The sequence below is a fragment of the Biomphalaria glabrata genome, chromosome 10, assembly GCF_947242115.1.
Source record: "Biomphalaria glabrata chromosome 10, xgBioGlab47.1, whole genome shotgun sequence".
Classification (NCBI taxonomy): Eukaryota; Metazoa; Mollusca; class Gastropoda; family Planorbidae; genus Biomphalaria; species Biomphalaria glabrata.
The window spans coordinates 19,252,610-19,276,614 of NC_074720.1; the positions used below are offsets into that span (position 1 = coordinate 19,252,610).

Genomic DNA, 24,005 nt, shown 5'->3' on the forward strand with positions numbered 1-24,005 from the left:
TCGCGCATGAGCTAGTATGTAAAGTTTGATGACGATTGGATAAGTAGATGTGGTCGAAAATTCAATTGCAAGATGCAAACATAGCAGAAAGAAACAGAGTGAGTTAATATAAACGTCGTAAAACGTAGACATGACTCGATTGAAAAGAACAAGTTGAAAAGAGTTAATGTGACCCACTTTTTGAAAGGAAAAAAAGAGGAGATGCAAGGGGAAGTAACGATAAGTTTTTTACAAGGAATCATGAACTACTTTCCAGACACATCCGGTGCGCTGACGCCTCTAGACTTTTTTATTTTTATTTTTGACTTACATATAAGACGTTTGTCAATAAGTCTAGAAATTACATTTATTGCCAGATGCACGTCTTATTAGCTATCAACAATTAAAGACGTCTGCCACACCTGAACTAGCTTTGGACGCTGGACATAATCATTTTGTAGGTTCAGATTTTCACCATGATATTTACTCTCTGTACATGTATATTCGTTAATAACGCCAATGACCGCCATCAAATCTCTGCACCTGGCGTTTGGTCCTATCGCCAGTATTTTTCAGCTTTGAGCAGGGCATACCTGGGATGGCCGGATGTTTTCAATATGATGAACTATGGGAAAGCGCAGGTAGAAGAATAGGCAGGCGGGAGAAGTCCCCATTTGCCCTTCTGCCAGAGAAACTTTGGACTTTTTTCTTGAATTGAACTGTGTCATAGGCAGCACTTCTCAGAGTTAGTCACGTTCTTAAATGTACTTTACAAGTGGCCTATAGTCTACTTTAGTCTTGACCTGTACGTTCTGTAGCGATGTTATGTACCATTGCAATTCTGTCTAAGTATCGACTTGAGTTCTGTCACATACATCAGCTACCACAATCAAGTAGCCTACTGAAGTATATCTTCTTTATGATGTCTTATTAAATAGATTAAATGAGTTAGCTTAGCCATGACCTAATGTCTACTTTAATTGCATTACATTTATAGACTACCAAATACGTGTGCAATCGAGCGTGGGATCCTACGCCTACTTCAATTATATACGACGTAAGACTTGGAGGCACCTGAAGAATGTAATTTTTGTCTCCTAAATGAAATGTTTGCCTTAGGATTTAAATGAAGAATAAGAGAGTTATCTACTGATAAATATTTTCATTAGCCATGGAAAAAATCTTTATTAGTCATTAACAAATATTTTGTATAATTTTATTTTTATATTACCTACTCATGTAACAGAATCCCATAGGTCTATTTCGACTAAGTTACAGTATATCCCATTGCACTGTTATTATTGTCCAACCTATAGACCTGATATACAACTTTTCACAGTCATAAAACAAGTGACGACATACTTTAAACCAAAGATTTCATTTGATAATATCTATAACTGTCACTAGCTCAGATTTCAGTCCATAAATCCCAGCCAACAGATCTCACGCTTAAAATGTCAATTACAGATTTCATATTTCACTAATTTCAATTCACAGATATCACTCTACATATCTTACTTCACAAATTAAAACTCAGAAGATAATTTACTCCACAGAACTGCCCCCACCACCAAATTTCTCACTCAACAGATTTAAAACTATAAATAAAACCTTCAGTGTACTCCCCTAAACATTTCCCTGCACAGATTTCTGGCCAGATATTTCATGCCCAGCCGTGTTAAAATTTCTGAATGTATTTACTTCCATTCTATTATCAGTTAATGCAATAAAACAACATGTTTTTCGGTATTCATTCACATTCACATTTATCTCACGCTTACTTGACAGAAAAAAAAGTGTTTAACAAAAGTGACAAATAATTCAGCTTTCATTAAATATAGTTACAGATTTATTACTTAGAGGCTAGTTAATAAAGAATCTAGATGTTCACGACATCTAAATAGTGCCTATGTGCCTAGATCCATTTCCACCACCTAATCCCACAAGACTTCTACAAAACTTTGACCCTAGAAAACTCATTGCATACAATCGAAAGTTCTGTAGTGCCAAAACCTGATACACTGGGGCTCAGTGAAGATACAGATCTCGACACACCCCAAATGTACAGTTAGAGTTAAGCTTTATACCATCCTGACCTGTTTCTAATTTTGCCTAAGGGCCGGGCAGGATTCTATTTGACATGGATTCTAAGATGTATTATGTTCTTCATATGAGCTTTAGTTAAACTGTCTTCTAAATGTGTGCAGGGTGGGGGGGGGGGCTACGCAGTGCACTGTACGGAGATAAAACAAAAGCACTATAAAGCATGTATGCCATAACTTGTTTAGCTTTATAGATCTACTAGACATATACTACCCGCGGCCCGCAGGTCTTAATTTGCGTATCACTGTCGATATAGTCACTGAGAGTGTTTTGTAAACAATTAAATGAAATAATAATGTTATAAGTAAAGCGAATGTGGAATGCGTGAATGTAAAAATAGTATGAATGGAGCTATCAAAATAGCTAATCGACTTAAATCCATTTTTTTCATATAAAAACATTTGCATACAGGCCTACATATATTTGATTAAAATTTGAAATGAATAGACTTAATTGTGTATGTTCATGTGTTAAAGTATAAAGTAGATCTTGAGTTAGAGATAGAGGGTCGGTGACAGAGGGTCGGTGACAGATTTATTACTTAGAGGCGAGTTAATAAAGAATATATAGTTATAATGTTTTTTGTTTGGTGTAATGCACAAATTGTAAGACAAATTTCCATACGGACAATAAAGATTATTATTATTATTATTATGTTAGAAATGAACGAGTAGTCATTCTCTGGCGCTGCCAGGGTCGAGTTTCGCTAAAGAGAAACAAAATTCATCGTAGTCCCTTTAACAGTTTCCACTGAGGAATTTTCTGGTGATGTGGCAGGTCTGCAGCAGTACCGCCCTCTGACAGGCAACGAAGATGTTCCTAGGAATGTAAAGGGGCCTTGAAGGTGTCTGTGAGGTCAGTTGTTATTATCCCCTCGGTTGATATAACAATGGGGTATATTGTTATTTTGGACAATTTCCATAGACGCTTAATCTCCAAGCCTAGGTTCCCATATTTTCTTTGTTTTTCTATCTCAGTTTTTCTTAAATTATGAGACAGTGGTACGGCGATATCGATAATGGTAGCGGTTTTTTCTTTTTTATCGATGAACAGCAGATCCGGGCGATTGAAATCTACCGTTTTGTCGGTCAGAATAGGCCTATCCCAGTACAGCAGATGATCAGTAGACTCGAGAACCTCTTGCGGAGAGTATTTATAATAAGGGGGAGTGTCCTTACCGATCAATTTGTACGTCAAAGCCAGGTGTTGGTGTATTAACTTTGCAACTTGGTTATGGCGACCTAGGTAGGCTGATTCTGATAGGGCTGGACATCCTGCCATAATGTGTTCAATCGACTCGCCCACATTTCCACATTTTCGGCATTTGTCGACAACATTGAGTTTCAGGATATGCTTCTCGTAATTTTTTGTCCTGATTACTCTGTCCTGTATTGCCGTAACAAAGCCTTCTGTTTCAGGGTAGAGATGACCTGCTTTGAGCCATGTTAAGGAAGCAGCCTTGTCGATGTTGTCCCCATGTAATGAAGCCGGAAATTTTCCGTGGAGTGTTTTTTCTTCCCATTGGCGAATCTCATGCCCTACGTCGTCCAAACCGATATTGACATCAGCATTGTGTAGGTTCAGAGGGGTTGCATCGGAGTCGTAGTTCCGTAGGAAGGAAACTAATTTGTTGCTGGAGGCGAGCAGTTTTGATCGTATTTTTAAAACTTGCATCTTACACAATTTGAAGATGTTCTGCAATCCACGACCCCCATCCTTCCTGGGCAGGTATAACCTTATGGTGGAGGACTTGGGGTGTAGGCATCGAAACTTGGTTAATAATTTTCTAGTGAGTCTGTCAATGTCATGTAGGTCGGTGTCAGTCCATTTGATCACACCGAACGTGTAAAGGAGCACAGGGACGGCCCAGCTGTTTATTGCAGTGATGAGATTACTGCCAGACAGTTTGGTGTTGAGGATTTTATTAACTCTTTGCCTATATTTGCCAAGAAAGTCCTCTTTTAATTTCTTATGGTTTATCTTGGCATTCTGGTTTATTCCAAGATATTTATAAATAGAGGCGGAGTTCAATTCCTCGATGCCTTCAAATTCAATGTTGGTGTTCGTTGCCTTGCCCTTTTTAATGCTTATGATACCACACTTATCCAGGCCAAAAGACATGCAGATATCGTCACTAAAGCATTTTACCGTTTTGATTAAGGTGTGTAATTTTTGCTCGGTTTCTGCATATAGCTTTAGATCATCCATGTATAATAAGTGGGACACACATTTTGTACATTTAGTGTCAACCCTAAACCCGTTTGTAGAGTCTTGGAGTAATGTAGATAGAGGATTAATCGCTAGGCAGAACCAGAGTGGAGATAGTGAGTCACCCTGGTATATACCTCTTCTTATGTGCACAGAACCTAGTTTATCACGATTAAGGTGCAGATTTATCTTCCAATTTTCCATACAGACTTTCAATAGTTGTTTTATTCTTGGGTTGATTCTATGAATATCCAGGGTTTTTATTAGCCAATCATGCTTATTATTATTATTATTATTATTATTATTATTATTATTATTATTATTATTATTATATTATCTAGACTTATCTAGAGAAAAATGTTGACTTGGACAGAGTTCGTTCTGTGCGTGCGTGAAGGCTTCGCTCTGCGCATGAGTGACCTTTTTTATTAGATGTACGCGATTCATGAATGGAACTATTAAAATATATCTCAACACGGCTTCGCAGCTTTAGCGAACGAATGTATGAAAAATGCTTTAGAAAAACAAATTTGAATGTTAATTTGATTAAAATATGAAATGAATGGACTACAATTAGTATGTTCATGTGTTAAACTTTAAACTATCTTTGCGAAGAGAAGTTCTATCATCTTAGAGTGGAATTAGAGTTTTAGACCTAGGAATAGAGAGATGTGTAACATTTCGGGTATTGTCTAATGAAAGAATGTTTTCAGAAATTCTAAATTCGCAGAGATAAGGAACGAATTTATGTAAACATGCTTTTGAAACACAAATTTGAAGGTTACTTTTATTAAATAATGAAATCAATAAACTATATTTTGTATTTTTATGTGTCAAAGTAAAAAACTATCTGAGCAAAGTGCAGTTTTTAAAATTAGATCTAGATCTAGATCCTTTCGATGAATAGGCCCTACATGGTAAACATGGCCTAGATCGATGAAATTATAATACTTTCATAGAGTTGGTCAACTTATTTTTTTTAGGGTCTGAAGTTTGTTTTAGGGCTACAATACATACACTACGGTCCCAGTTAGTACCTAAGGAACATTTATGCCAAGTTTAATCAAGATTGGTCAAATGGTTTTGATTTCTGTGCGGGACATACACCCATACATACGCCTTACTTTCTACTTTATAGTATAGATTTGGCCATCAGTTCAGCTATATAGATCTAGTTCACTAGTTGGCGATCAGTTCAGCTATATAGATCTAGTTGGCGATCAGTTCAGCTATATAGATCTATTTGGCGATCAGTTCAGCTATATAGATCTAGTTAGCGACCAGACGATAGATTGAACGCGATAAATTTTGCTACCCCATTAAATTTATAAAGCCTTTAAAGCTTATCAAACAGATTATTAAATATTATGAGATTTTTTATAAGGAACTAAGTGCTGTATCTATTGGAACTTATGAGTGACAATAAAACTATTTCAGCCACGATGGAAATGTAAGGGAGATGAATCCCTGAGGATAGTAGGTGGAAGTAGTTTTGACTTCAGGATCTAGATTCTAGACAGTCAAGATTTTTTTTTCAAAGAACAGACTTCACTTCATGGTAAACATTACAAAAGTAATACGATAGTTCCGCCAGGTCGATTTCAATTCACAGCTCAAAATGAAGTCAAACATCAAATCCATCTTTTTAACTCAACTAAATCTGTCAGCATGTAAACAGGATTTGATTAAAACTTTCACTTCTGCAAGGCATCTGCATTAAACAGCAGGTGTGACAGGTGTGTAGAGCCAGGTGTCACAGGGCGAGGGAGGAGGAGGTCTGACGTCACACAGACATTTATTTTCGTTTCAATAGCTCGCATTTTAGTTTCATGAACTTCCTAGTGTGAGAAACAAAGACATCGTGCTCATAAAACTAAGAGAGAATTAAGGAGAGAAAGGAGAGACAGAGACTAGAGGGAGAATGAGGGAGACATTAAGCGAATAAAAGGAAAAGGAGGAAAAGAGAGAGAGAGAGAGAGACAGAGAATGAGAGAGAGATAGGAAGAAAGAGAAAGAGAGAGTAGAGAGAAAAAGAAAGAGCATTGGCGTTTGGAGAATGAGAAAATAAAGTGATTTAAAAAAAAGATAAGAAGAGAAAGTGAGAGAGAGAGAAGAAGAAGAGAGAGAGAGGCATCAGTAAATTAAAGATGTTCAGATCAAGCGAGTACGTGCAATGGAAACGGTTCAATTATCAACTGTAAATTTAGTCTGATTTTAACGAATTTTAGATTACTAAGGCCAAGCAGCCAATACTTTTGCTTTCTAAATATTTTTCATTTTGTAATTCATTGTTAATTCATCTGTTTCTCGCAGTAAAATTAGTTTAACTTTAACTTTAAACCAATTACCATGGTATGGCTGCAACCATTGCTTAATAGATATTGAAAACATTGAAAATTATTATGATATAGGTCAATTTTATTCAGCCAACTGATCAGAATTAAACCTAGCCAACTAATCCGAATTAAACCTAGCCAACTGATCAGAATAGAACCTAACCAACTGATCAGAATTGAACCTAGCCAACTGATCAGGATTAAACCTAGCGAACTGATTAGATTCGGATGGGACGAGCTAGATCGACTAACCTTCATATCCAAGTGGAGTATGCTCTGAGAGTGCATGAAGGCTACGCCGTCACAGATTTGACGCATGAACATCACGCAGGCTTTCTCTGTCAGGATGAAGTCGTCATTGATGACTCTCTCAAATAGCTCGCCGCCATTTACTCTAGTGAATGCAGAGGAGGTGGCACAGCATGAGGGTGGAAATAGGAAAGAATGGAAAGAAATTGAAAAAGAAATAAAGAGTGTGAGAGAAAGGGATTGCTAGAGATTTTCAGAGAGAGAGAGAGAGAGAGAGAGAAGGAGGATACACAACAGAAATAAGATAAGTGCCCTACTTGTTAACTCATCAAACGCTTTAACTAGCTCCTGGCAGCTTAATACGAAAAGAAAACCATTTCTAGACTGCTATAGTTTAGTTTTGGGGAATTCCCGTTTTTCATTTGCCGTGAAATCAATCCGTTGTGTGATCGTGATACAAACAAAATTGTTACTTTTCGTCTCTTATAGATCAAAATATCTAGAAGTAATATTTTAATAAAGCCACATTTCTACCCATATGAATTTACTTTATATCCAGTAAAAGGTGCCACAGGTCAAAAGTAAATACGCAGCGAGATGTTAGTGTACAGAAAATAGTTGAAGTCGTTTGGCTTTAACTGACATGAACTTGCACTGCTTCAGAAGATAATTGAAAAATGCGATCCCCTAATGCAGTTGTACGGCTGCATACAAACTAGATTGATTATTTCCCCTTTTTACACCAAGTCAAAGTCGCTGAGTTTGGTGTTCCATGTTTCGAATGTGCCTTCAGAACTGAAAATGATGACATCCTGACGTAGCCCAAACCTACAGCAGGGATGGCAGCGGAAAGTGTTTGAGCCTGGCACGATCGAGATGACAGTACTGAGGGTAAGCGCTAATCTTACGACCAGGCAGTTTTTATGATTAGGTAAAAATAGTTATTTTAGAGCTTTTCATTAATCTAAATGCAGACGACTTTCTTTTGAAAGTCTATAGATCCACACCATTCAAATCAACACGGTCGACTTTTTCGTTAACGCATTTCTTTTATTTTAGGATTGGGGGGGGGGTCAAAAAATAATAAAAATAACTCTTCAATAATGTAGTTAACCATTGTGGATGTTTGAACCAAAAAAAAGACTAAACTATTGTGAAAGAAATGTCTAGCATGAAAGAAGCAGATGTTTCTAACAACCAGACACAATGACAGAGTGAAGAGACATGAGGAGGCAAACATAATGAAAAGTAAAGACAAAAGACAAGACACAATGAATAGATACATTCTTAAGTCAGAAAGACAAGACACAATGAATAGATACATTCTTAAGTCAGAAAGACAAGACACAATGAATAGATACATTCTTAAGTCAGAAAGACAGGACACAATGAATAGATATATTCTTAAGTCAGAAAGACAAGACACAATGAATAGATATATTCTTAAGTCAGAAAGACAAGACACAGTGAATAGATACATTCTTAAGTCAGAAAGACAAGACACAATGAAATATAGAGTCAGAAAGACAAGACACAATGAATAGATATATTCTTAAGTCAGAAAGACAAGACACAATGAAATAAAGAGTTAGAAAGTCAAAACACAATGAAATATAGAGTCAGAAAGTCAAAACACAATGAAATATAGAGTCAGAAAATCAAAACACAATGAAATATAGAGTCAGAAAGTCAAAACACAATGAAATAAAGAGTCAGAAAATCAAAACACAATGAAATATAGAGTCAGAAAGTCAAAACACAATGAAATATAGAGTCAGAAAGTCAAAACACAATGAAATATAGAGTCAGAAAGTCAAAACAATGAAATATAGAGTCAGAAAGTCAAAACACAATGAAATATAAAGTCAGAAAGTCAAAATACAATGAAATATAGAGTCAGAAAATCAAAACACAATGAAATATAGAGTCAGAAAGTCAAAACACAATGAAATATAGAGTCAGAAAGTCAAAACACAATGAAATATAGAGTCAGAAAGTCAAAACAAAATGAAATAAAGAGTCAGAAAGACAAGACACAATGAAATAAAGAGTCAGAAAGTCAAAACACAATGAAATATAGAGTCAGAAAGTCAAAACACAATGAAATATAGAGTCAGAAAGTCAAAACAAAATGAAATAAAGAGTCAGAAAGACAAGACACAATGAAATAAAGAGTCAGAAAGTCAAAACACAATGAAATATAGAGTCAGAAAGTCAAAACAATGAAATATAGAGTCAGAAAGTCAAAACACAATGAAATATAAAGTCAGAAAGTCAAAACACAATGAAATATAGAGTCAGAAAGTCAAAACAATGAAATATAGAGTCAGAAAGTCAAAACACAATGAAATATAAAGTCAGAAAGTCAAAATACAATGAAATATAGAGTCAGAAAATCAAAACACAATGAAATATAGAGTCAGAAAGTCAAAACACAATGAAATATAGAGTCAGAAAATCAAAACACAATGAAATATAGAGTCAGAAAGTCAAAATACAATGAAATATAGAGTCAGAAAGTCAAAATACAATGAAATATAGAGTCAGGAAGTATGAAATGAAATATTTAGGAAGACTATAAACTTACAATTCCATGACCAGACAAAAATTCTCCCTGTTCTCAAAGGCGTCGTACAACTGCAGAAGACGTGGGTGCTGGAGGTGCTTCATGATCTCCACCTCGTTCAGAACATCCAGACGGTCCTGGGGGCCGTTGACCTCAATAAATTTCGCAGCTAGCTGTCTCCCGGTACGTCTTTCTCGACAACGTTTGACCTCACCAAATTTACCCCTGGAGGGAGGTGTAGAAATAGATAGAAATAAAAACACATATTTATTAGTATAGCAACAGAAACAACCTTTGACCTCACCAAATTTACCTCTGGGGGTAGGGGGAAGCAGAATAGGAGAAATAAAATCACATATTAATATAGCTCTGGTAACAGCAGACGTAGACACTCAAGGCAGGTAGATTTATTTATCTTGATATTGACACGTAAAAATCATATTGTGTAAACATCTGGAATTACATTTGGTTAAAAAGTCTTTCCTTAAAAACCTGAAAGCCAAACAACTCGTTTTTTTTTTAGACCACGATATTCAACTTTTACTATTTTTTTCTCTTTAATATTGTGTGTATTGACGTGGGAGGGTTGATGGGAGCTCAGCCCCCAGGGTGTTCAATTAGGAAAGAATGTTTAATGTGTTTGAATTATCAAATATTTTGTATGGCCAGATTTAGTTTGCTGATTACAAGAAAGTTCAATAAGCAATTGCAGATGGTTAGAAATATACATTTCGAAAAAAAAAGTTTAAACTACGTCACTAGCAAAATTTCCTTTTTTCCCCATTACTTACTTACTTATCTTTATGATAGACGTTTTAGTTGAGCATAAATTAAAATTAAATTCAAACAAACCATAAACAAGTTTCATATCTAGTATACATTTTAAACGAAATATCACAATGAAGGCTGCACGGTAACCGAAATTTCAACTGGATGCTCACTGAACCTAAACAGTATAAATAAATTCATATAAAAAAATAATTTTTTAAAAATTATGTGAAAATCATTTTCTAAACTATTAATGCACGTTTAATTAATTAACTAGGTGTTGGTTTTTTTTATTGATTCATGTATTGTCCACGCCAATGAATAACTGTGCACATTTTTTACCAGACTTACAAACAGACATATCAACATACAACGTGAGATGATATAAGCCTTTTAATAAGATAAAGATAAAGATAAGATAAAGATGGACAAGGCTGAACGAGAAGGTGGGACAAGGCTGAACGAGCAGGTCAAGTGTCACGGTTCCTAAGACCAATCTGTTTTCCTATTATGGTCCCTCCATTCTATCAAAGTATGTGCCAAGTGTTCTGTATACAATCACTACATGTCCCCACACTCGTCATGCATGTCTTCACTGAAATGTAACAGAACAACTTCTAACTGTGTAACAGAACAACTTCTAACTGTGTAACAGAACAACTTCTAACTGTGTAACAGAACAACTTCTAACTGTGTAACAGAACAACTTCTAACTGTGTAACAGAACAACTTCTAACTGTAGACCAGTCGAAACGAATGTGAACTCACTTTCCGAGGATGGAGTCAACTGTGTACAGATCTGTGACCCACTTATCTTTCTTCACCATCACATCTCTCCTCTCAAAGGGCGCCTCCTCATCTGCTCATAACGAAGAAGAAAAAGTATAGATAGTCGTAGAGAATCATAGAGAGTCATAGAGAATAATTAATACATATATAAAAAAAACTCTTAGGGAGGCTTACTAAATAAATTAAAGTGGCTCTCAAAACAATGATATTTTTTAAAAGTTGGGTACCATAAGAATAGAAATATTGCTATTTAGATCGTATTATTTAAACGGCAATGCCCGTTATTTATGTACAGAGTATTATAGATTTGCAGGCTTTGACTCTTCTTCTTCTTCTTCTAGCCAGCTTTATTGCTGCTGAGCTGTGAGCTCTTTTGCAGACTGTGCCAATGAAAAAAAGTGTGCTGTTTTCTTCAGTTGTTCAGGCTTTGACTCAAAAAGCAATACATTTTAAGGTTTTTAATCAAGGTAGGCCTAAAACTAAGACAGTCTTTATAATACAAAAAAAAAAAAAATCAACAAAGCCATTTTTTTCCCTTTCGCCCCATGGGGAAATTCTGAGCTGGATTGAGCATGGAAAACTCTATATTGAGGGCCAAAAAAAAATAAGTCCCGAAAAGCGATCTTAGGCTGAGAAAGTTCTTGGCTTGCACCTTTAACTAGCAAGGAGATTTACGTTTAGTTAGCAAGAAGTGCTGTAATGCTTAGTTTAGAGTTAGACAAAGGCTCCCTAGGTTTAATGCTTAGTTTAGACAATGGCTCCCTAATCCTCTCAAAACAAATAAAAATAAGAAATTAAAAAGGAAAAAAGTAAATTGGTTGATCATTAGCGAACATTTTTTTTATAGTCATGACGTCACTTCCTGTTACGATCACTAGGCGTGGCCTGTACCCAATACAGACACAAACTTTGCCAGGTTGGTGTAAATAAAAGGGAAACAATTTGATCCTGTGTACCATCACTAGAAGGTGATGATAGGAGGGAATCAACATAGGCGTTGATCTTTTTTTCATCAGAAAGAAAAAATAGAGAAGGGTCTCCCAGAAAAAAAGAATGCTTTACACAAATTGAGTGTTTAGTCTGCGCACAAACAATAAATGATTTGTTCTAAAACTTGGGTCAGCGTGGGTTTTTTTTTCTGAGGTATATTAAAATTATTGAATGAAACAGTTTAGTTTTACAGCGCGGACTTCTAGCTTGTTATGTTTCTAGTTATTTGTGTATGCTCAAAGTAGGGCTCGGGAGACTTCCTTCAAGTATAGTATAAAATATAAAATGACATTGAAGAACAATGAACAGTTATCAACATATAAGCTCAACATCCCGGCTAGGTTAATGTAAAACACAGACCACCCATTGACTACGTTTTGCTTTTCACCCAAGACACTACACAACAAAAAGTGCGTTGAAGGGAAAGACAAGCAAGTATTTTGTTATTTATTTGAAAGATTTCATTCATGTAATACTTGTACACTGTTGGGAGATTATGGGAAGGAATCAAGTTCTCCCACTTTAGTTTATAGTTGGCAAGCTGTTTCAGTCAATCCCCTGTTTTATTCTCCACCTTTCTCCGCTTAACATTGCCATAAAACTAGGCAGTCTTTTGAAGTTTTGTCTTTATCATCCTCTCTTTTGACGTTTTTTTGTCTTTATCTTCCTCTCTTTTGCCGTTTTTTGTCTTTATCGTCATCTCTTTTGACGTTTTTTGTCTTTATCGTCCTCTCTTTTGACGTTTTTTGTCTTTATCGTCCTGTCTTTTGACTTTTTTTGTCTTTAACGTCCTGTCTTTTGACGTTTTATCTTTAACCTCCTGTCTTTTGACGTTTTATCTTTAACCTTCTTTTGACGCTTTGTCTTTGACGTCCTGTCTTTTACCTGTTTTTTTTTTCTTTCATTTCCTGTCTTTTTAAGCTTTGTCATTTGATGTTCTGTGTCTAGAGGACAGCCTTTTGTTTTCTGTTACTGAATCGTCTTTGTATTCCCTCAAGACATGGCATAAGTGACCAATTCAGATCATTTTTGTGATTGTTTTTGATGGTCAGCGTAGAGAAAATTTTTCTTAAATAATGTTTTCTTCGTAAATCGGACGTTTCACATCGGACGTTGTATCAAATAAACAGAGCTCAAACTCAACAGAACAATCTTAAATATCAGAAAAGCTTGATTACAAACAATCCTAGAGTAAGGGTTAAGGGTAAACAAAAAACCTTTTAAAATATTGTATTAATGATTGCAATACAACGTATAGATATTATTATTATTAGATAGTTTTGTTTTTTTTTGCTTTTTTTTTTTTTTTTTACATGTTTTGGATAATTTTCATCTTCGCCAAAACCTCACTCGGCAAGACGTGGGATGACAGCGGGCAGGTTGTGTACCCGACACCATCTATTCTATAGTATTCTATATCATCGAACGAAAGTCCAGAGCGCATACCACGTGACCAGGCAGCTAGATGATTGTACTCTAGTCGTAATCCTATTGCAATTTCTTTTATATTGCCCTTTGCTTCAAATAATTGTACGATATTATTATTATTAAAGTAAAGATTGGTATAACTTTCTTCCTTTTTTTTTATTGAACTTCTATAATTTATAAGATAAGATTATTACATTCCCGTTTCCCGTCTTCCTACTTTTGATTTTTCTAGAATTTATTCAATGATATGGATCTAGAATATGTGTTGTTGTTATTTTGTGAGTATTAAAATGACCGCTAACGTATGGCTTTAAAAAGTCTAAGTGCTTCAAACAGTGTAAAATTGTAAATCTAGGCTAAACCTTTTTAAAATCTGCATCATTTCAATATTGTTTGAATATAAAGTTGGTACGAATCCTCCGTAGAATTAAATTTTCTATAGATCAAAGTCTGAGACCTATACACAGAGCAATAATTTGCTTTAGTTTTCTCTTAGACATTTTCTTACTTAATTTACAACTTCAACAGCACAGTCTTTCCAAAGAAAGTAAGTTAAACTGTTTAGTAGAAGTAAGTTAAACTGTTTAAAAGTAAGTTAAACTGTTTAAAAGTAAGTTAATCTGTTTTTACAGTCTTTCCAAAGAAAGTAAGTTAAACTGTTTAAAAGTAAGTTAAACTGTTTAAAAGTACCAATAACTATCATTGTATGTAACAGTATGTATCAAAATGTTTTGGAAGAAGACAAGAATACAGTACATTAAATGAACCTTCAAAAAGAAACTATAGCAAATAATTTAAAAGCAAAGTTAACAGTAAAAGTCGCAAAATGCTTCAAATGGCTTAATTCTAAATATTCACCACTATCATATCTATACAGTTGTGACGAATGCTTCAATAAAGAGACGCTATCGTATTAATAATATGATATCATTTAAACAGGAATTTGGGCCTACATGGAATTAGAATGTTCAGTGTAGTGTCTGAAGTCTACCAATTTGGAACTTGAGTTATTTTAGTATCGAGCTGTTTACATAAAATGCAGATCTAATTATAATGAAGATGCTGCTGGTACCACCCAATGCAGTACTTACAGTAGTTGGGCTCACTCTCATCGACCTTCACCTTTGTCTTACTCAAGTTCATGGTGTTTTCTGTTTTCATGAGAAACCTGGTGGAATAGAAAGTGTGCACATGAACACACGAATAAATTGACACACACATGTGTTCATATTAATACTAGCATTCATTGGTAGGACTATGTAGTCCGCATTGTCGTCTTGTTGGTCCGGGATTTGAATTCTGCCCGCCCTCCAGCAGGACGTGTGGTCTAGGACGTAGTCATCTTTAATTCCTAGGGAACGTCTGGAAGCTTACAAGTCATTAACAGGTTATGTTGACACGTTACGTTAACACGTTAAGTGGACACGTCATAAATAAAGATACTAATGCATTAAGAGCAGTTATGATGTAAGGACAGCAAGCTAAAGATTTTAAGGACAATGGTAATATAAAAACATCAATCCATAAAGAAGCTTCTATAAATACATTTTAAATTAAAATGTCTCTAAGAATACCTACATGTATACCATCATAAAGAAAGAGTTTTCTATTAAAATATTTTTTTTTTATTTTTAGTATGCAATAATATGAACTTTGTTATCTTTTCCCCCATACTTTCATTAGGAAATTAAAGAATCACTGTTTGTTTCTGAAGACTGTACATATACTGAAAAGGTAATTCAATCACTTTGTTTGAGTATTGTTGTGTGCTATTGTTGGTGCGCATGTGTATGAATATTTCAATGCATTTTTTAAAGTGCTTATAGGAATGTACAATGGAAATATGTTTTATGTAATATTTCATCAACGGACTTTGGACATTCACCTTCCTTCAAGGAACAGTACCAGGAAAAAAAGTAGATGGAGACAGAGAAAGCGATGGGAAAACAAGATAATAGAATGAACAGGCCTGTCATTGAAAGGGATTCTATAAAAGGCAAAGGACAGAGGAATGGAGAAAAACGGTCAACAGATCTTGAGTGGTGCCCCAAAGGTCCAACAGACTAAGAGATAAAGGTAACGGGGATATGATAAATAACTAATACATGTTTTTTGTTGCTGTTTTTTTTTTTTTGCCACGTAAGCAATTTTTCCCCTGAATTTGTAGCTTTTCATATAATGTCTCTATCTATTAAGACAATTATTTTTTTTTTGTTTTATCATCATTTCAAACCTAACCCTTACTTTTAAAACCTGGCGTTTAAAACCTCACTTTTAAAAACTATCTTTTAAATCCTAAATTTTAAAACCTAACTTTCATAATCTTAGTTTCAAAACATTACTATGTCATATATTATAACTTACGAATCAGCCGATCTGATGACATTTTGGAGCAAAAATCAATGTAACACTGTCTGCTGATGTGAACATAAGTGAAAGGTGTGTTTAAGGGCGGAAAGGTGGCTTAAAATGACTCCATTAAGTAATACAATCACAGAGCCATATTATACAACGCTGTCACAGTTTTTGTTTTGTTTTTTGTCTGCCAACATTGAATGTTCTTAGTACAATAGAATTTAGAATTTTTTTTTTTTTAATTTTTTTTTGCCCTTGATGTCATTGCGGATTTATTTTTCAAGCAGTGGCTTAATGCTTAAATCAGTTTACCATTATCAAGATGATTCTCATGATCGTAACTCTTAAGGTTTGGTAACCCACAATGCATAAATACATATACATTTGTAACCAGAAAGCAACGTTCTAATACATGCCTTGTAAGAACTAACAGAATCTACAACTGTATTAACAATGAAAAATCTTTCAATGTGGTATGTGAGTTGTAAGCCGCGTGGCTTAGTGAAAGAGCTGAAGTTTGAATCCCAAATGGCCGATGTAGACAAGAAATGTTTCATTCTAAATGATTCGCGTGCTAGCTGAGCGCCTAAAGAATTTATGCAAATCTACTCCCACCTGAGTACAAAAGTGATTGGACCAAATTGTCCAGAACTTACTAAAGGAACATGGACTGACTATAAGACAAAAGTAATAACAGTAATGAAATGAATATCTTGAGCTAATTGGCATGTGTGTCATAGGTCATGAACTGCTCTCCCAGAGGTCTACATTCCATCATTTTTCAATTTTTATCTGGTCTTGAAGAGTGTTGTAAAATTTGTGATATTTTAGTTGAAAGGTTTTTGTTTTATTTTTGTAGTAAAATAATAAGCTGAATAAAACTGTGATTCCTAAGACGTAGGCTAGGCTCATTTCCTTGTAGTTGTTTACTAAAAAAATACTAATTAAAACATGACTATAACTGAAATTAAGCTGCATAGATAGTCGCTATATCATTCGTAGATGAACTGATGAATATATATTCGCTCAGTAGTGTACAAACTTATTTTTACAGCTTATATCAAATCACTCAGTTTGTCTGTCTGTCTGTCTGGTACAAATTTTGAACACCTTATTTCTCCCACTTCCTTTTCCAGGATCAAGTTGAAATTTTACCTAATTAATTATTGTCCCTAATAAAACACGAATCAATGAAAAAATACCCCCTAATTAATTAATTTGTGGTAATTAATCAAATTAGTTTTTTTAGAAAGGGAAAAATTATTATAATATTAAAGGGCATTGCTGTAAATGTGTGGTTCTTTCTCTTGTACAAGTTTTAAAAAATATGTTTGTTTTTATCAAATCTACCTACAGCTTTGTCAAATCTATCCCACAATTCACTAGGCAGAGAAACTTACTTCGCTTTGTAGTAGACAATGTCAGCGAACGAATGAATGGAGCTGCCCGTAGCACCTTCCTTGTCATTGCTGTCATTGTTGTTGACCTCACGCCCGTCACACTGACCAGTCCCATCGGACTGGACACGCGTGTCTCGCTGCTCGAAATTGTCACACTGAAGGTTTGTATAACACTGCAGGCTTGAATTCGCATTGTCGCAACGTGTGATACAAAGGTCAGATCTGTCGGATTTGTCATCTGATACGCGTGTCCTGGATTGGTCATTCGAAACACGCGTTTTTAACTGATCATTTGAATCACACTTTCCATAGTTGTCACACTGCTGAAGAGCGTTACACTCCTCTGACGAATCACACTGAGAATCACACTGATCCGGCATCTCAATATACTTGTCCTTATCAACCGAAGGCTCAGGAAGATCGCAACGTATCACGGTGTCACGCTCCTCCCGTATCTCGCACCGCTCCAATCTCTCCTCAATCTGGCTTACTCCACTTAGGTTACTGTTGTCCGCCCCGCCATACATGAAGGCCAGTCCGAGGGTGAGGGCGTCAATGGGGGTCAACTTGGAGCCTGAAAGCCCCCGGAAGTAGGGACTCCAGGGTGAATTTTGGCTTAGCAATATAGACTCGAGGACATTGACGAGTTGCCCCTGTCGGTACATAAGGCCACGTCATCCAAACGTGCCCCACTGTGAAGCAGAGAATTGAACCTAATATCTCTGTGCCACGCTTAGATCTACATGTCAGACTAGAGACTAAACTATTAGATTCGTCTTGAACACACTTTGAGACAACACAATCTTATTAAAACCCGTGGACACAAATCAAGCACGAAAAGCCACTGACATTTGTAGACACATTTTACAATATTTAAAAAACAACAACACCTAAACTGAGGTGAACAAACTAAATAAGAAGATGGACTTCTCTATATGATTTTTAAATACAGTTTTGTAAACACGAAATCTAAATATCGGATGCTGTATATCCTACTGTCAATACAGTCAAAGAAATCTTTAAAAATGGTTAACTCTGTAACCATAAAACCATCAAATAACATCTAACATTCAACAATGTCGTTATAAATATTCCAACGAAATATTTTTTTTGTCTTCTGGCAGCATAAAGAAATCGAAAAGAAATTAAAAGGATCCAAGGAAAAGGTGATCGAGCCGCTCGGTTCAAACTCCATAGATCAAATCGTTCTCTCTTCACCTGAGGAAGCTTTCTAATTCTACTGGCACTAGTTACCTCCCTCTCTTCCTATCATCTTTCTTTCTTCCTCCAACCATCTCTTCTTTTCTTCTCTCTCTCTCTCTCTCTCTCTCTCTCTCTCTTAAAATCACCAGACTCTGACCTTTACAGTTGGCCCATATTTGAAATGCTGTGTTCAGGAGCAGACGTACAAGTTGTTGCAGATTTCTCTCCCGCCCCCTTTCCACCATCATGAAAGATTCCATTCCAAAACTTACAATATCAGAAAACTGATACGTGGAATTAACTCATTTTCCATAACTTGTACGATCCCAAGAACCTAGATGGACCTCAAACAGTACCTTGTACGATCCCAAGAACCTAGATGCACCCCAAACAGTACCTTGTACGATCCCAAGAATCTAGATGGACCTCAAACAGTACCTTGTACGATTCCATGGACCTTGAAGGACCCCACTGAACCAAGTATGATCCGACGGATCTAAAATGATCCCCACAGGACCTATCATAATTCCAATAGAAGGATCCCACAGGACCAAGTAAGATCCCAAGGACCCATGCAAGATCTAGCGTAAGCTAAGGACGCCACTGTTATTCTAGACTCTAGACTATATATCCTAAATGCATTTTGACTATTGCCGCAAACAAATGTTGTATTGGTTACATAACCTCCTAATGAACATTTCAATAACATTGTACCAAGAATTATTCATCTTGATGAGAAGCGATTGTTTTGTTAATAAAATGTACATAACTAGGAGCACGAGAAGTGTCTAGAAGTGACCCCGATAACAGTGACCGTTCCAAGAGATGGGGAGGTGGGGGGGTAAAACAGCTACAACACGTTTCATATACACCCAATGTGGATCTGTGGTGGTTTTTTTTTTGTGGGTCTGTGTGGGCTGAGATTGTGTCTGTGTGTGAGCTCTTGTTTGGGTCTGAGAGTGGGTCTGTGTGTGGGTCTGTTATGAGTCCGTGTGTGGGCTTGTGTGTGGGTTTATGTGTGGGTCTGTGTTTGGTCTGTGAGTGGGTCTGTGTTTGGGTCTGTGTGTGGGTCTGTGTGTCTGCATGCTTAATTTCCTTGTTTCTTTTGATTGCCAAAAGAAACACATCCACTGCTTCCAGTCACTTATTTAAAGACAACGCAAGGTAGATAACTTAGCTCAAGCTTACATGCACCAATTCATAATAGGGACTTTTCCTGCTTCGGATTTCGGCTTCAAACTCACGACCTACATTCGGCGGCAGTAACAATTAAAACATGATCACAACGGGGCAGAGGCAAATATTATGTAAGGCAAAGGTTTGCATCCTTACAATCTACCCACCCCCGTGGCCACATTCACCATCACCCCTTTTGCCCTTCAGGTAGGGCGCACGTGCCTAGATTGCAAAGCTTTATGAAATGACATTTGCTCACATCTCGCATCAACCCTCCCCCCCCCCACCTGAATTGTAGGATGTGAGCGGCTATTGCACTGTTCCCAGCACCTTTAAAAAAAAATTTTCTAGGTGAGTGATTCGCGACCTTTCCCTCTGTTGTTGTCTCATTATTATTTGTGTATTATTCGAGAAATATTATTGCCTAGAAATATGACACTTGCTATATATTGTTGGGAGCAGTGGCGTAGCTTGGACGAAGGGAATGTCCTAATTTTTGTACATTAAATATCTAATATTACGCCACTGCCATGTAATCTTGCTATTCACGTGGAGTCAAAAATAATACACAGCATTAATCTAGAATTCTAGATGTTATAGATGACCTTTGCTACACAGAAAGCACTATGTGAGGCCATATGAATTGAGATTTGTCACTCGACAATAAACAATGATATTATTCAATTTAAAAAAGTCTTAATAATTATTTCTTGGTATTAATTTTATTTAACTTTAGCAATTGCATGTAGACACATATTTATTAAGTACATTGTCTCATGTCATGATGTTGAATGTCAAAATGCAAGGGCCCCTTAAAAGGTCAAGCCCATGGGCCCTCAAATACCTAGCTATGCCACTGGTTGGGAAAAGAATTGAAAAGACTACTGGGAAAACTCCTGTTCAACTTTTATAGTTTAAAAAAAAATACGGCGGCTAGAGAACCAGAAAATATTGATCTTGAACGAACTGACCCTACGTCTTCGGTTATTTATTGATCTTGAACGAACTGACCCTACGTCTTCGGTTATTTCCATATGGAGGGTAGGGGCGGGGGGGGGCATTATTCATTCAATGGTTTGATTAATTCATTGTCAGGAAAATTTTAAGTACCTTCTTCTACGTCTAGATGTAGAGGCCTATCAGTAGAATAGTAGAAAGTCTAGTAGATTTATACATTTGTTTCACCAGGATTTTTTCTCGGGGGTGAGGTGGGGTAAAAATATTCTTTTTTTTTTTTTAAATCTAACATTCATGAGTTATTATGAGCACAAATTGCTCTATAAGTTATATAAAGAAGGTATTTTTTAAAAGTATTTTAAAAAGTTTTTCGTGTTAATAGATCTTGACTAACAAGAAGAATTTTTTTTTGACGATTGTAAATATTTGAAACATATTTGAAATTGTTTTTGTTTAGAGCAACTTTCATGCTTATAGAATGTTCTGTGCGCTATGACCCAATCGCTTTTGTGGACCAGTTAGAAGGGGGGAGGAGTGAGATCTGGGAGAAGGTTTCGGTGCTGTTTTTTTTTCAAACGCTATTTTAAAAAAATAAAGTTGCTTATGCCTGAATTGGAACAAGAGTTCACGATCCTTCATGATGGAAGGTCGACTCGCTAGCCACTGAGCTATTCAAGTACTTTTAGAAATAGAAGGTTTTAGTCTTTAAGTTTAAAATGTTTAGCTGGTTTTTTAGTTCTCTACACAAGGCTTATCTCCCCTTAGCTTAGTATATTTGTATAAAGAACAAAATTAATTAATTAGAACTAATTGTGTAGGTAATTTTTTTTTATTGATCCGTGTGTTGTCATCAACAATGAATCGCTGCAAAAAAATTCAACTTGATCCGAGAATGGGAAGTGGGAGAAATAACGTATATAAGACGCCATCCAGACAGACTGAGTTGATATTAAGGTGTTAATAAGGTAAAAGATTTTTAAAAAATAGACTTGTAAGTCTATGAGTCGGTGACCATATTTATTACATTGCACAAATATTTTGTACGTGAGATGTGTGGCTTAAATCTTTTGGTTATCTTTAGGAGGCATGTTCCATACTAGATCATAAAATGTCTTCATTCGAGATTAGACTGGAACTGCGTTATGGTTACTAAACATTTCTTTATTGCACTGAGGCCGATCAACAAAATAACCTCTATTGAAACTCAAATTATTATTTTTCTGAAATAAATTCTCTTACTAATGATCACCTCACCTTAATGCAGACTTCATAAAAAGATGTCGAATAAGCAAGAACCTTCTATCCATATATATATATATATATATTTGGGGGGGGGGGGGTCATGTTTTATGTTTCCATCTGCTGTATATAACGGAATGAAATAAAAGGACCTAACGCCCTCGTGTCTCAGGTGGGTCGTCAGTCTCTTTATGGTGGGCAAAACGTACAGACTCCACCCCACCACCGCGTTGCCGCACACAGCACCAGTGAGTTTGGACAAGAAGACAAAGTTACAAATAAATAAATGAAATCAATACATTTTTACGCTTTCAAGTACGGCCCGGGTTCAAGAAGACAGAAATAAAATCTTCCGATTAACCGGTTGAACGAAAAGAAAACGGCTTTATACATTACAAGTACATCTCCAGACACACGTTCCCAAGTTCAGAAGGTTTGATTTGTGTATATTATGTTTAAATAATTAGCATTGAGGATGTAACTAAAGTCTGAGATGGTCATCAGTGAATGTCCTAGCCCAAGTCTCCTACGGTTATTTGTTAGACAATGAGATGGTCATCAGTGAATGTCCTAGCCCAAGTCTCCTACTGTTATTTGTTAGACAATGAGATGGTCATCAGTGAATGTCCTAGCCCAAGTCTCCTACTGTTATTTGTTAGACAATGAGATGGTCATCAGTGAATGTCCTAGCCCAAGTCTCCTACGGTTATTTGTTAGACAATGAGATGGTCATCAGTAAATGTCCTAGCCAAAGTCTCCTACTGTTATTTGTTAGACTATGTTTACCTCCAAAATTTCCATATGTGTTGCGAGTCTAATTTACTATTCCGGTTTTGTTTGTTATTTGGAAATGTAAAGTTGAAAGTAAAACTAAATGTGTAAAAAACGACTATATATATATAGGTCTGTGAGTTAGCTCCATTCAAAGGTAAACAAAAAAAGAAATAATTTAACACACACTTACTTTTTCCCCATCTTGAGACTGTATGTGGAGTGAGACGAACGATGTTTAAATGTAGACACGGACACACTAGAATGACGGACTTTAAAAAAAAATGACAGGTGGAAATATTTGAATTTTTGAAATTATTTACTTTAGATGTACAAGGTACTTGGGACTTCTTTCTGCTAGCGTAGCTACGTCACGACTTTACGTAAAACCAGATTTGGACGTGGGCTACAAACAAACATTTCTGTCTCTCATCTTTCTCTTGAGATGTCAATTCTTAATCATCCCTAGACAAGATTTGTATGTAAGACTTTATTTAAAAGTAGACGCTCCCATGACATACAAACCATTATATGACTCCATAAGGAGAAGCGGAAAAGCTAAAACCAGTACCGCATTGAGCACTTCCCTATTGGTTCTATTTTATTCCAATACCTACAAAAATGTCAATGTGTTAGACCTGTTTGTCCCGCGAGAAGAGGAGATAAGAAAGGTGACACTAGATGAAAATGATTTACCCTATCAAAATGTAAAATATATCAATTAATTTATGACCTAATTAAAATCATATGCCACTATCTATTGGACATTTTCATACATGGCGGGAAAACTAGAAATAGCCAGCTTGTAGGGGTATCCGGTGTGCAGAAGAAAGGAAGTCTGGAAAAGCGAAGTTTCTGTTTTTGTTTAAACTTCTTTGATTATTTGTTTGCAATTTTTAGCACTATAGTCCAATACATTTTCAGAGCTCTACCGTTTGTAGCTTTTAGTTAGTTGGAAATATTGAAATTTAATTGAGCGTCCTTGACATAGTTAAGTTTCTGGTGAAACTCTACACTACACACAAGAAGCAACTTTTGACCTATTTTATTATATTCAAATTCCTCATATTGTTTCAGTGACGGCAAGTTATATCTTCGTTGAAATAATCATATGTATGCAAGTGTTGTTCGCTTTTATTTGTATCAATAGAAATTGTAATTCATTTAAATTGTAGTGCGTAATAAAAATACACTTTATTAATGTATTATTTGCTTCTGCCACTGATTTACAGATGTTTCATTTAAAAATACTCTATGCTAACTGTGTGGTAATCTACAACTTCAAGGTTAGAACCCACCTACTCACTCAAGGTTTTACACGCTCTGACGCACATCGCATCTTTCGTTGCTTAAGGCACTCGTCCTGCCTTGCTTATCTACCTGTTCCACTTCCAGGTTGACCAGTTCATCAATGATTTCCAGAAGTCTTCCTCATTTTAGGTCGGGCTATTTTTAGCACGGAATTCTGTGATACATAGGGCAGTGCAG

The 24,005-nt window shown here is 35.9% G+C and overlaps 1 protein-coding gene across 3 annotated transcripts in view; it reads right to left on the minus strand.

Moving 5' to 3' along the window:
* Positions 1 to 24,005, minus strand: part of LOC106072218 (myosin light chain kinase 3-like) — a 63,665-nt gene that overhangs the window by 12,307 nt on the left and 27,353 nt on the right. The window contains exons 1-5 of one of the 3 annotated variants that reach the window (XM_056044431.1): positions 22,711 to 22,793; positions 14,508 to 14,584; positions 10,978 to 11,068; positions 9,463 to 9,666; positions 6,879 to 7,020 (exon numbers count right to left, since the gene is read on the minus strand). In XM_056044431.1, the coding sequence (XP_055900406.1) occupies positions 6,879 to 7,020; positions 9,463 to 9,666; positions 10,978 to 11,068; positions 14,508 to 14,584; positions 22,711 to 22,721 (525 nt within the window). In that variant the 5' untranslated portion in view covers positions 22,722 to 22,793. Of the gene's footprint in view, positions 1 to 6,878; positions 7,021 to 9,462; positions 9,667 to 10,977; positions 11,069 to 14,507; positions 14,585 to 17,171; positions 18,423 to 22,710; positions 22,794 to 24,005 lie in introns of those variants that run through there. The other 2 variants (XM_056044430.1, XM_056044432.1) reach the window with 2 other exon arrangements.